The sequence below is a fragment of the Geotrypetes seraphini genome, chromosome 17, assembly GCF_902459505.1.
Source record: "Geotrypetes seraphini chromosome 17, aGeoSer1.1, whole genome shotgun sequence".
In the NCBI taxonomy this organism is placed as follows: domain Eukaryota; kingdom Metazoa; phylum Chordata; class Amphibia; order Gymnophiona; family Dermophiidae; genus Geotrypetes; species Geotrypetes seraphini.
The window spans coordinates 3,713,468-3,727,910 of NC_047100.1; the positions used below are offsets into that span (position 1 = coordinate 3,713,468).

Here is a 14,443-nt window from a genome sequence, read left to right on the forward strand (position 1 = left end):
AAAAGTAATGAAAAGACAAGAAATACAAAATACAAACCGAAGAAAATATATATTAAAGAATCTAAAACAATATGCAGAATAGCTATAAATGATCTTACGGTTTTCACAGCTATAATCTACATTCACCTACACCCCTGGATTCTAAATTTGGTGCCCAATGTCGTGCATTCAACTTTGGGCTTACTTCCGAGATGTGCTTGCAAATAAATTGGATAATGAGCGCCAAGTCATCAATAATTCGGTGCTAACAATTAATTATTGATGTTAATTAGCACTCATTAAAATGGGCACACACATCTGGATGCTTGCTCTTACATAAACCACAGTGCCTAACTCCCATAGCGTGCATCTTGCGGGAAGCGGCGCAGGACCAGGCAGGCAACCGGTGCGCCACTATGCCGCAAGAGAATGGAAGAGGAGGCAGCCGCGTCAGCCGGCAGTTCTGGGAGGAAACGGCGGGAACCAGGCAGCCAGCCAGCCTTGGCTGTGAACAGAAGTAAAAAAAAAAAATGGTACCGGTGGGGAGGAGGAAGAGGGCCAGGGCCTGCCTGTCGCTTGCCTGGGGGGTGAGGAGGAAGAGGCCAGGGCCTGCCTGCTGCCTGCCTGGGGTGGAGGGAGGTCTGCCTACCTACCTACCCACCCACCTTGTCTCATTTCTACCTGCCTATCCTGTCTTGGCCTGCCTGCCCTGTCTACCACTAGACCACCAGATGGGGGACAAGGTATAGAGCCTGGCAGGGAGGGGGGACAGGGTACAGAGCTTGGCAAGGAGTGTGGGGTACAGGGTACAGAGTCTGGCAGGGAGAATTTGGTTCAGAATGTTTTTTCTTCTTGTTTTCCTCCTCTAAATTTAGAGTGCGTCTTATGGTCAGGTGCGTCTAATGGAGCAAAAAAAAATACGGTATATATTTGGAACTAGACCTGTTTTAGAAGGGTCTAAGTGCCACAAATGACCAGATGACCACTGCGTGCATCAAGATAAGACACCTCTATACTCCCCCAATGCTCATGGACTCCCTCACACCCACAAAGACATACCTGTCTCCAGAACATCAGCACCTGGCATAGGAAAGCCTAGTAGAGCTGCATACAGGTGTCTTAAGTAGCCTGATGAGTGGGCTAGTGAACCATAGAGAGAAGTAACAATTCCCATAAGCCACTCTAACCACTACATTCATGGTGGAAAATGTGAGCCCACCAAAAAAAAACCTCAAACCCTACTCTACCGCCATACAGGTGCCACCTGCAGCCATAAGGGCTATTTGGGTTACATGTAGACAGGTGGGTATAGTGGGTTGTTGTTCTTTTGTGGGGGGCATTGGGGAGCTCACCATAACCTATAAGGAAGTTCTGGTGAGATGTTTATCTGGCACCCTTTATGTGAAGTTCACAGCAGTGCTCTCTAAGTTGCCCCACTGCTCTGTTGCCCTGTCTGGGTGGCCAGTCCATCATAATGCTGACCTCTCCCACATCCAAATGGTCTTGTTCTGGGCGTTTGGGGTTTGAACAAAATTTTGGTCAAAAATGTGGTCTAAAGATAGACGTCCTGGCAGTCTGGGCGTTCCAATGGCCTGGACGTCTAGATAAAGGATTTAAAAAAAAAATTATTTCTAGAAATATGGTGCTTTGCCTTTTGAAAATAGGCATTTTCTTACCGCTGACTTTGGACGTCTAGCATCATACGCCCAAATTGGACTTAGAATTATGTTTTGAAAATGCCCCTCCCCATTATAAAGGCACATAAGAGGTACATTGTCGAAATCCCAGCCGACTGCCCCTGCCAAGCCGTCTCCGTCCTTTTGACGGGATGCGCGGATGGGGGCTGGCCCTCTCCGCGCCACCGTCAGGCCTTCTTCCCATCGGGGCCCGCCTGCGAGCCTTTTACCCTCGTTGGGAGTCCATCACGTCGGACGCTTGGGTCCTTGGCGTGATCTCATCCGGGTACTCTCTCAACTTTCGGGAGATCCCTCCGAGCGCGCGTCCTCCCAATCGGGCGCAGTTGTCCCTCCTTCTCTCAGAGGCTCGAGACCTTCTTCGCCTGCGGGCGGTGGAAGTGGTCCCCCCCTGCCAACGGGGGCAAGGGTTTTACTCCCGTTACTTCCTGGTACCGAAAAAGACGGGAGACCTGTGCCCGATTCTGGACCTGAGACGCCTCAACAAGTTTCTGGTACGGGAAAAGTTTCGGATGCTTTCCCTTCAGATTCTTTACCATTCTCCCCATTATAAAGGCAACATAAGAGGTACATTTTTGAACAATTCATAATTGCCTCATTATAAAATTACCTTCCAGGACATGGAAGATTAACCCTTAATGTGGTCATTTACAGAAAAATAAACTTTCAAATTTCCTTCCAGACTGATTAAGAAAATATATGAGTTCAGACACATCTAGTAAATCTTTTGTAAAAGCAGACACCCAATAAAATCTCAGCTAATTACGGTTCCATAACAAAACTCTTTCCTAGCATCAAAAATAAATTGGGACTCATAGTAACATAGTAGATGACAGCAGATAAAGACCCGAATGGTCCATCCAGTCTGCCCAACCTGATTCAATTTAAATTTTTTTTTTTTTTTCTTCTTAGCTATTTCTGGGCAAGATTCCAAAGCTTTACCCTGTACTGTGCTTGGGTTCCACCTGCCGAAATCTCTGTTAAGACTTACTCCAGCCCATCTACACCCTCCCAGCCATTGAAGCCCTCCCCTGCCCATCCTCCACCAAACGGCCATATACAGACACAGACCATGCAAGTCTGCCTAATACTGGCTTTAGTTCAATATTTAATATTATTTTCTAATTCTAAATCCTCTATGTTCATCCCATGCTTCTTTGAACTCAGTCACAGTTTTACTCTCAGAACGTATGGGGGAAGGACTCGGACTCAATAATGTCTCCTTATCTGGGTCACATGGTCCCAGATCTTCAGCTATTAAACAATCGGTATTCTTTCTACAGCATCATGCTCTATGGATACCAAGAAGAGCTAAACTGTGTAACTCCACGGAAACGGATTTTTGTTGGGCTTGTCATAAGGAAGTTGGTATTCTTAGGCATCAAATCTATTACTGCGTTAATTTTCAAATCTTCTGGACTGATCTATGGACCAAAATGCAAGCTATTTTTAAATTCAAGGACTCTCTCTCCCACCTGGACACCAAATCTATAAATCATTGGCACTTTCAACACATCTTTCGGAAGAAGGTAAAGCTCTTTTTTTATTTTTTTTATATAGCTCTAAAATTAATAATTAATAACTGGAAGGATATTTCCCATTTATTGTATATATGGGTTCTATTATATAAAAAATTATGAAGATAACCTTTCTTGTAACTCTGCTAATTACTGAGGCGTATTTTCAAAGCACTAAGACTTAAAAATCCCATAGCTTTGAAAAGGAACCTCTCTGTAGTCCTTAGAAACTTCTCCCTTGTAACACAAGAACAATTTTCTTTATTCTATACAAGCGTGTATATGTTCATTGTTATCGCTCTATTTAACAATCGTTTGTTATGAAATCACCAAAACTCAATAAATATTTAAAAGAAACAAAAATCTCTTTCCTAGCCTCAAGTGTTTCTCAGCAAAGTGTGACTTCCCACAAAAGACTGAAACCCAAAATGGAGAGGGGGAGGGAAGAGTTTAACTTAGAGAGGGACTCACCCTGGGGGTTAGATTCCTAAAGCAGAGGCTGGAAAGCCATCAGAAGCATCCAGATGTAAGGAGGTGGTGCTGTGTGGGATTGGAATACAATGAAATCCTTCAGCCTCTTCCGCCATACACACATTCTCAGGAAGATGTTTCAGAAACCAAGTCCTTCTCGGTGCCCTTCACTGTAAACCCAGGAAGATTTGATGTCCAGGAAAAGCTTGCTTTTGACCAAACAGATCAGAATGGACATATTTTGGGGGGAGCTGTGGAAATAAGGGTTCCCCCGAATCTCCCTTTTGCTTGAAAATATTGCAGAACACTTCTAGGAGGACCAGAGTGACAAGGGCACCAGCAAGTCCTGTCACCTTCTGCGTGAAATGTTTTGCCACGAGCATCCACTGAAGGTGCAGCCATCTCTGGGGTGGAATGTATGGGACCCAGCTCACTCTTTGGTCTTCTAAAGCTACATGGACTACACAGTGTCTCAGCTCACCATCTTCTCTGAACAATACACCCACCGCCAGGGCTACAGGACCCCAATTATTTTGACTAAGTCCCTACTATAGCCCTACCTTGTGTGGTCCAAACCCATTAAACCGGACAGATGTGTTAAGATAACCCAACACTATAATCATGAGCATCACTACCATTAGAAAAACCAAATTAATTCTTTGATGCAATCCAAACTTTCCATCTGACAGCTGGAGGCTGCCCTTAGGGGTCAGTATCACAAAAAGCAAAGCCTCCCTCCCCGATGCAGCAAACAAAAGAAAGGCTTGCAGGGGCCGCCACTCACCTGGGCTCAGACTGCTCTGGAAGTAGAAGATGACCAGGATGAAGGAGCCCAGACAGCCGGCCAGGACCATCACTTTGCTCTTCCTCATGCTGCCGCTAAGGGTCCCAGCTGGAGGGCAAAGCCGGGGGCTTCATGGTCCGGCGCTGCACTGGAGCAAGAGCAGCAGCAGCAGCAGCAGCAGCACGCGCTGGGCTCCAGCAAGGCAGAGCGCGCGAGCTCCCGGGCCCGCTGCCAGGGCCGTACCAAAGGCAGGGGGGCAGCACAGCTCCGCCTCCCGGCCACTTGGAGCAGTCCGTTCTTCGGGGTCGCCTTCGACGTGCTCATCCTGCTTCCCTTTCTTAGACGCTTTGATTTACCCCCCCCCCCCCCTCGGGGCCAAGCCCTAGCAAGTGACCGTCAGGTTCTTCTTTCCCAGATTTGCAAACACCAAACTTTCACACAATTGATTGATGCATTTCTGAGACATTTTCACTAGCAATTCATTAAGAAATAATATACAGTATCTATATAAAAGTAAAGGTAAAAGACCTCATCATGCATTTAAAGTGAACAAAGTTCATTTACCGGTGAGGTCCTTGTTATAAATGTCTTAAAAGAGAGACATCCGAGAAGCAGACTTGGTGAGTGGAAGAGCCTGTCTGCTTGTGGGACCATAACACATTTCTGGAAAAACCATACATTATAGAAAAATGTTGATGCCATTTCTGTGATCAATATGCAAAAATCTATAAGAAACACCCAGTCACATTATGGAAACAAACAGGCCGTGAAGGGCTCAGTCTTATAAAGTCATCTATATGTATAAAATCAGATGTATCTTTGCGTGTGTGTATGTATGTATGTTCCATACACAAAGGAGATGGTATACTCAAATAAATGAGTCTTCAGACCCTCAGAAATGCCACCATCCACTCCATTTTAGTTTCAAAAGTGGTTGGATTTACACATTATATTCTCACCGGGTCACTTATTGTAAAGAAAGAACTTTGCTCTGACTCTTTTGCCAATAATCTTATTATAAAGCTAATACTTAGCTGAGGTGGTGCATTCAAAAGGAGGAAGGCTTTGGATATGTATGTATGTTCCACCATACATACTCTGAAACGCATGGAGAGATTTCAACCAAATTTGGTATACATATCACTTACTATCTGGGAAAAAATACTGTGTGGGTGGGATGGGGGTCTCGCACACAGATACATCCAATTATAGATATAGATGGAGCTGCTTTGACCAATTGTGTGAAGTTTGGGGAATGATATCACACAGTCAGTTAACAGTATATAAGGAACTGCAGCTGTGATGACGTAATCACTGAATACAAGTCTATCAATGCCGGAAGATTGGGATAAATAAATATCCAGGCAACGCCGGGTGATCAGCTAGTATCTCATAAATGTTATTTTACTTGAAATTTTCCTCCTTGACCAGAAACATTCAGGCTATTCTTATCTCTTCCTCTTTTCAATGACACACACAGCCGGTTCCTTTAAAAGTTCTCTAACATGATCCAATGTCTATTATTTCATTTAATTACAGATAGTAGAGGTTAATAGCTGCTATTCATTTATAGGATTTATTAATTGCCTTTCTATGAAGAAATCCACCCAAGGTGGTTTACATTGAATAGTAATCAGATACTCTAAGTAGTGGTGTAGAAAAGGGGAGTGGGTGTCATCTTCATGGGAGGTACCAGCGCCTCTCCTCCTCTCCGCCCCAGTGTACCTCTTGAAATGCTCTCCAGTGCGAGCAGCATCTTCCACTTGCGCCAGTCTCGTCTCCCTTCTGACATCACTTCCTGGTCATGGGGCCAGGAAGTGATGTCAGTAGGGAGCCGAGGCTGGCGTGAACGGCATGTGGAAAATGCTGCTCATGTCAGCCAACATTTCAAGAGGGATGTGAGGGGTAGGGGTGCTCATGAAGCAGGGAAGAGTGTGGGGGAGGCGCACAGCATGGTGATCTGGGGCGCCAACCTCCCGTGCATTTTCCTTATCTGTCCTGGTGGGCTCACAATCTAACTATGGTACTTGGGGCTGTGGAAGGTTAAGTGATTTGTCTAGGGTCATAAGTAGCTGGTATGGATAGTTTGTATGGCCTTTAGCTCTCCTTTTATAAGCCCCAGAGACTCTGTTGGGCAACATCACACCATCCTTATATTTCAGTAGAAAATAATGTTTCCAGGGCATGTTGGAGCTGCTTCTGGAAAACTAATTTCAATTTAATTTCTTTAGATGGCTGACACAGATATTACTTATAGGGACTGAAGGCTGGTGTGGTAGCTTCTGGCAAGAAAAAAAAAAAAAGGCGACATATATCACCAGAAATCTCAATTTGCTTCATGTGTTTTAGATGAAAAGAAACAAAACAGACCATGAAAAGAAAGAAACCATAATACAAAATGGATCTCCTGCCTTTTCCCACCCATCACATGTATCAAAATTGGTCCCCTACCAACTCCCTCCTGCCCCCCCCCCCCCAGCATTTTATTCCAGCTCAGGATCCAAATGGGGCAAGAGAGATCCCTAGAAAAATAGAAAAACAGATCAAAATCCCTTCTTTGCAACTGAGCAAATCCTTAACCCTCCCCTCCCCTTCCTCAACGCTTCCCACCTTCTCCTTGTTGCCCCCCCCTCTCATCTAATATGCTCTGTTCCCCCTTCTCTTAAATCCAGTTGTATTCTCTTACAGTACTTACTGTATATGCTCTGTATTAGCCCTTCACCCCACCCAAATTGTCAATGTAAACAAGTTTTGACCTTTCGATTGCCTTGCTATGTTCTTCCTTGTTCAATCGCACTGTATGTAATTCATCTATTTGTTGTGAACCGCCTAGAACTCCCTGGGTATGGTGGTATACAAAAAAATAAATTATTATTATTATTAGTTGTATTTCCTCTATTTGGACCCTGGTCCTGGTGGAAGTGTGTATGTGTGTGTGTGGGGGGGGGGGGACAGCATGTTTTTCTGAACTCCCTCTTGTCTTTCTCATTCACCACGTGGTTACATGCCAGAATTTTTAATATGAACTTTTACTAGAAAGGAGGCAGTGACCATTGGGAGGATTACTTCCCTCCCTCCCTCCCTCTCTCTCGGGAATGAGGTTATCACAGGCAGGCACAGGAAAAAGGAAAATGAAATAAGGAGCCAGAGTTTAGTTTGGCACAATTCAGTCTGCAATCTTTCCTTCCATGTTTTAAGAGTGATATCAAAATGATATCCACGGAACGAGAAGGTTCAGATGCTTTTTTTTTTCTTTTTTACCACACAATCCTCAACAAAATTTTCCCACCTGAACTTTATGGTAAGAAATAAACAAGAAAAGAGAGTACAAGTGATTAAAGGGCTGAGAACCAGGGAAGCCAATATTCAAATTCTGCTTCTGCCACTTTAAGGAAGTGTCACTTTGGAACCCTTTTATTTAGCTGCACAGGTAAATGGACTGTGTGGGTCCTTACACAGGTCTTTCCCCACACACTAATTCCATTTCTAGCATGGTAAGAAAGGGCTTTTTCTTCTTGATTCTGTATCATCAGCATAGGGCTATTTACAAAAATAATGTGAGAACCTTAATCACCTTTTTAGGAGATACTAAGCAGTGGCATAGTGAGGGGGAGTCGACTTGGTGGCAGCACCAGCACCTCTCTGCTCCCCCCCCATGCAAGATTCATGCCCTCCTTTCCCTGCCCTGTACATAGAAACATGATGGTAGATAAAAGCCAAATGGTCCATCCAATCCGCCCATCCGCAGTAACCATTATCTCTTTCTCTGAGAGATCCCACGTACCTATCCCAGGCCCTCTTGAATTCAGACAGTCTGTCTCCACCACCTCTTCCTGGAGACTGTTCCATGCATCTACCACCCTTTCCATAAAAAAGTATTTCCTCAGATTACTCCGGAGCCTATCACCTCTTCACTTCATCCTATGCCCTCTCATTGCAGAGTTTCCTTTCAAATGAAAGAGACTCGATTCATGCACATTTATATTACGTAGTGATTTAAACATCTCTATCATATCTCCCTCTCCCACCTTTCTTTCAAAGTATACAGATTGAGATCTTTAAGTCTGTCCCCATACTCCTTATGACGAAGGCCACGCACCATTTTAGTAGCATTCCTCTGGACCGACTCCATCCTTTTTATATCTTTTTGAAGGTGCGGCCTCCAGAATTGTACACAATATTCTAAATGAGGTCTCACCAAATGAAACTGTTCCCCTGCTCTTAACTTACCTGTTTACAGCTTGGTATCAAGTTTTGATTCTTTTTGGGGCAGCCTGAGTTTTTTCATTTTGCTACCGAAAATGTCCTTATGCCTCCCCTCCCCTGCCTGTGCTTCAGAACTGCTAATGCAGCACTTTATCTGCAGGCTGACATGAGCGCCACCTGCTGGAATCAAGGTTCAACGTGCTGCTGAAATTGTACAGATGCTGAAGGTCGGAGGGGGGGGGGGGGCTACATGATGCCCACTGTAAACAGCAATTAACAAAAAAAAAAAAAGGTCTGGCACAGAGAGAAATGCATTGTACTATGTTATGGCTGCATTCACTTTCTTACACATATCTGACTAATTGAAACTGAAGACATACCTTTTCTTTCTATAACCAACTTCCTATCCCTCACCTCCTCCCTTAACAAGATCTGATCCAAAAATGTAACTTCAAAAATATGATATCGGTCTTATTGTTAGCCACATAGATTCCTTGTAGAGAATATAAGACACTGTATTGTATTGTAATTTTGTTGTTTTTCAGCTGCTGTACATTGCATTGCTATTGGACTTGATGACTGCCCTTTTCAAAACATAAGAATAGCCTCACTGGGTCAGATCAATGGTCCATCAAGCCCAGTAGCCCGTTTTCACGGTGGCCAATCCAGGTCACTAGTACCTGGCCAAAGCCCAAGGAGTAGCAATATTCCATGCTACCGATACTGGGCATGCAATGGCTTCCCCCTTGTCTTTCTCAATAACAGACTATGGACTTTTCCTCCAGGAACTTGTCCAAACCTTTCTTAAAACCAGCTACGCTATCCGCTCTTACCACGTCTTCTGGCAACACGTTCCAGAGCTTAACTATTCTCAAGATTTAAGGATTTGTATTTATTTTCCCCAGAAGACTTACAAAAGATTGGACATCTATATGGCCTGTGCGTATAGTGAGTTCTTAATATAGAAATTAAACTAGATTCCTTGAGTCCCTCTTTCTTCTGTGACAATAGTCTCAAATTCTATGGTAGAGGTGCAATAAGTACCAGAACTAGGAGATGCACCATGAAACTAAACAGTAGACTGAATATAAATTCTAGAAAGTATTTCTCAGTCAATACATCGTGAAGCTGTGGAATTCTGTGTCAGAGCAGGGCTTCGGGAACCGGTGCTGTGGAGCCCAAAAGCTCTCAAGCTTCCAGGAGCTTTCCAAGGAATGTGCTTGGGATAAATCTGTCTGCATTTCGAAGCCCTGCATATGCAGATTTAGCTCATGTATATTCACATGGGGATCTTGAAAGTTTGGGACGTCTGATGCAGAAGACTGTTGTCAAGGAAAGGCTACTTTGGACAGCTGGGCTTCCACTATTGTATCCTGGATATATTGGTGGGAAGAAATACATAACGACCCATCTTTCCTCCAGCTGAAAATTAGAATTCCAGAGGATGGAGGCAGATTTTGTGGGGATTTTTTTTTTGGGGGGGTATTAGTAAAAAAATTAAAGTAAAGACATAAATGAAAGAATCCAGCAGGGTAGCTTGCTTGCACAATAAAGCATTTTATTTCTGCCGAAAGTACATTCCTGCACCTTGAAGAAGGAGAAAACATCCCACAGCAAAACCGTTGAAAAAAAATAAAGTGCTAAGAGACTTGTGGAGCACCTGCCAGGTTTTTAAACATAGCTCCTGAAAGCAAAAACAGTTCATGTGGGATATTTTGATCATGTTTAATTAGTTCCTGTGGAAATGTTCACTTAGCAGAAGTTACAGGAAATTAAATCCCGGACAAATGCTATCTTAGTTTAAAACTGTGCAGGCCTAAAATATTTGGAGGCTCAAGAACAAGGGCTAAGCTGCCACGCAAAATGGTTTTGGCACGAGCAGGACTTGAAGAAGCTACAGCAGCATCAGGGAGTCGGAGTCATTGTGCAATGGCGACACCTGGTGGTCAGATTTAAGGCCCAGGATTGCAGGTGTGTGGCCCCCGGCTGCGGTCTGTAATGACTGGTCAAAGTTCTGCCTGAGCTGTAAGAACAATGGAGCAGAATCAAATCCAAGCAAACTGCCTTAAAGGTCTTTCACCCTCCCCCCTTTCTCTGTTTTCCTTTGATCCCTCAATGTGGCCCTGTCCTAGTTGTGCTTCACTTCTCCAATTCCTTGTTGTAACCACAACTCCAGACTCATTTCATTCCTCCACTGTCTAGTGCCAAACGAATTTAACTCATCTTCCAGATCACAGTTACAGGACTTTCATGCATCAGCATCTTCCACTTCCAGTTACAAAAAAAAAAGGTTTGGCGACATTTTGCTTGTACAAAGTTAACATAAAAGGAAAAGTCCAGAGCAAGAGAAAGATGAAATGGGTTCTGCTATTTGAAGAAATTCCTCCTGAGCTCAGTCCAGCTGGCCCGATCCTGTGCAGCCTCCGGTATTACGTTATTCTCATGAGACAGATTTGAGCAGAGCAGCCGACACTGGAGTTTCAGAATAGAACCAGCTGCTTTCATTTTGGATGGCTGTAGGAGCCTCGAGGAAATCCTATCTTTCTGGTACAAATAAGCCTGAGGAGGCCGGGTCAGAAATGATGTCTTGGAAAAAGAAGTGAAAAGCCAGACAAGCAAAGCAGCAAATAAATTAGAAGCAATAGATGGATTTCAAAATAGTAATTAGAGCGGATCAGCTCTGCAGGGAAAAGGCAGCAGTACTGAGCTGGCCCATAGCAGGACACGTGACGCACTTCTCATTTTATGTAGGGCAGTGATTGCTTTCAGCATATCCACTGTGAATATTCATGAGAAAGATTTGCATGTAGATATCCTGAAAACCTACCTGGAGTCTCTAGGCCCACGTCTGGGAACCACTGATTTAGGATCTGAAGCTGAACATTACCCCCCTCTCCTCCAGTCACTTCATGGGCTCCCTATCTATGTCCACATACAGTTCAAACTGCTCTCGTTTCATTCTGCAGTGCCTCAGTATCTCTCCTCTATTATGCTATTTATTCAATTTTCTACAAGGAGCAGCGTGGGTTTGAATCCACAACCCCATGCTGCTGAGGCTTTAGCTATAACCACTGCGCCACACACTCTCCCTATACTCCTTATTCACTAAGGAAGTGTATTTTATCTGTACCCTTTTCCTCTACTGCCAACTCCAGACTACGTCCCTTCTATCTTGCTGCACCATAGAGGCCCGCAGGCATGGAATGAGATTCCTCTATGTGTCCGGGAACAGGGAAATTTGCACAATTTTAAGAAATTACTGAAAAAGTATTTGTTTTGTAAGATGAAATATGGGAACTGAAGTTTTATGATAAGTGTAAGCGCTGGCCGCCAATATGTTTTGTTTGATTTGTTTATATTGTATGTGATGTGATAATACGGTAAAACCTTGGATTGCAAGTAACTTGGTATGCAAGTGTTTTGCAAGACAAGCAAAAAATTTTATTAAATTTTAACTTGATAAACAAGCAAGGCCTTACAAGTACATACAGTATTTTGTATTAAAGTTTTTGGGTTGTGGAGCTTCCATTATTTCTTATGGGGAAATTCGCTTCGATATACACGTGTTATCGGAACTAATTATGCTTGCAAACCAAAGTTTTACTGTATTATGTAAGTACTTTCTGGAACCCGCTTTATATAAAGCGGGATATAAGCCCATAAACTGTACACCATATGCCTTGAACAGACTGCCTGAGTCAGTCCGTCAAGCGCCATCTCTGGCTGTATTCAAATCTAGGCTAAAAGCCCACTTTTTCAAGGCTTCTTTTAACTCCTTACTATTACTACCCTTTGTTATTTCTATAGTGCTACCAGATGCATGCAGTGCTGTACATTAAATACGCAAGAGCCGGTCCCTGCTCGATAGAACTTACAATCTAATTGTGACAGACACACAGATCACAGGACAAAAAGTGAATCAATATATGCTGCTCGTGAAGGGAACAACTGTATAAAGGGATGAAGAGGTAGAGAGGGGAGGAGCTATAGAGGGAAGAGAAACAGAATGTATTACAAGTTGGAAGGGTTAGGGCCTAAACATAGCTTTCAGCCTGGATTTGAATGCTACCAGACCTGGAGCCTGGCCTACTGATTCAGGCAGGTTGTTCCAGGCATATGGTGCAGCAAGGCAGAAGGGGCGGAGTCGGAAGTTGGCAGTAGAGGAGAAGGGTACAGACGAGAAACTCACCCAAAGCATGGAGTTCCAGGGTGGGGTACAGGGAGAGATACCGAGGAGCCACTTCTAGGTCAGTTTTATCAGTCCCTCTATGAGAAGTTCCCTAACCCCTATTTGTCCTGTTTCTGATTTGATTGGATTGTAAGTTCTATTGAGCAGGGATTGTCTGTTACATGCATTGCATATGTCTGGCAGTGCTACAGAAATGGTAAGTAGTAGCAGTAGTAAATTCACAAGAATCCCCTTTGAACTGTAGAAATGCCTCATGTTTCTCCGAGTTCCTGCTCCAGTACAGGAAGCCCTTGGAAATGCTTTACTTCGGTTTATCAGCTTGCTTTCAAGAACATTAGGAAATATATCTCCAGATTTCCATTTCTTGGAGTGAAAAAGGACTGAATTCATGTGTAGGATGATTCATCAGACAGAAACTGATGGTGTCATGCTATTTAGGAATCCGACTGTGGTTAAGACTAAAACTGATGCATTACCAGACTGACCAAGCTTTGCTTCGTTGGACAAACCCTGAGCAATTGCTTTGGCTATTGGAAACCTACCATTTTTCTTTCTATTTTTGGTGGCAACATATGAGCAGCCCAGAGCTTGCAAGGCCCACGCCTCTCTTCTAGAAATCAAACCGCAGCCATGTCCTCTAATTACTTTCCTGTGGGAGGGAGGGGGAGAGCAGGAGAAGGTCTGCAGCAGCTGCTCAGGCCTTCGGAGCATTCCTGGAAGCTTTGCTGTGTGTCTTATGTCTACAAAATCCTAGCGGTGGGCACCAGTTTGATGGCTTGATGAGCAGCTAAGAGGAGGCCTGGGTACAGTTTTTTCACTGCAGTCAGTGGGTAGCCAGTTAGCCTAGCAGGGGCATCAGCCTTGTGCTTTAACAATTCAAAAAAAGGAATATTGTGATGTGGAACACATGGCTGCTGTATTACTAAACAATTCATAACAGGATTCTATCTTATAGGGGGGAAATTATCAACATGGGCTACTGTTAAGATGTGCTAGTTTGGCACAGGTCCCATTTTATGCGGTAGGACTCTGTACTAAAATAGGAATATAAGGTCCATCAAGCCCAGTATCCTGTTCTAATTGTGGCCAATTCAGGTCACAAGCCAATCAGGGACTTAAGCCCCTCTGCTTGGTGCATCCTGGGATACACTGGGAGGAACCTAAGGTCCTAACTGGCTCAGACACCTAAGGCCTCTCCCCTGGGTGGGGCCTTAGGCATTTGAAACTATCTGGACCTTAGGCCCCTCCAGGGGCAGCCCAGGATACACCGGGACGGGGAAGGCCTACCATTTTGGAGAGGCATCCCTCTTGCTGTCTCTTCTTATAAGAAATGGGGGGAGCTGGATAGGCCAAGGCAGGAGGGAGTGGGTTTCCTTCATGCAGATTTTATTTTTTAAAGTTCAGGGCCATCATTGGGGGGGGGGGGGGGTTGCCATCATGAGGGGGCTGACACAACTTTTTTTTTTTTATGGGGACAGATATTGTGCATGGGTAACACATGCACATCTGTGTCCATTAAAAAAATGAATAAAGGCTTCCTGCCCCAAAGAGCTGAGCATCAGGAGGCTGCTTCGGGGCTTCTCCTGCAGCCCAGCTGTTCGGG

At 44.2% G+C, this 14,443-nt stretch overlaps 1 protein-coding gene across 3 annotated transcripts in view; it reads right to left on the bottom strand.

The window, feature by feature from the left end:
• Positions 1-8,781, bottom strand: part of CHST13 (carbohydrate sulfotransferase 13) — a 43,819-nt gene extending 35,038 nt beyond the window's left edge. The window contains exon 1 of one of the 3 annotated variants that reach the window (XM_033925766.1): positions 4,446-4,660. In XM_033925766.1, coding sequence (XP_033781657.1) covers positions 4,446-4,533 — 88 coding nt within the window. In that variant the 5' untranslated portion in view covers positions 4,534-4,660. Of the gene's footprint in view, positions 1-3,661; positions 3,680-4,445; positions 4,661-8,675 lie in introns of those variants that run through there. The other 2 variants (XM_033925767.1, XM_033925768.1) reach the window with 2 other exon arrangements.
• Between the last annotated feature and the right edge of the window lie 5,662 nt (positions 8,782-14,443).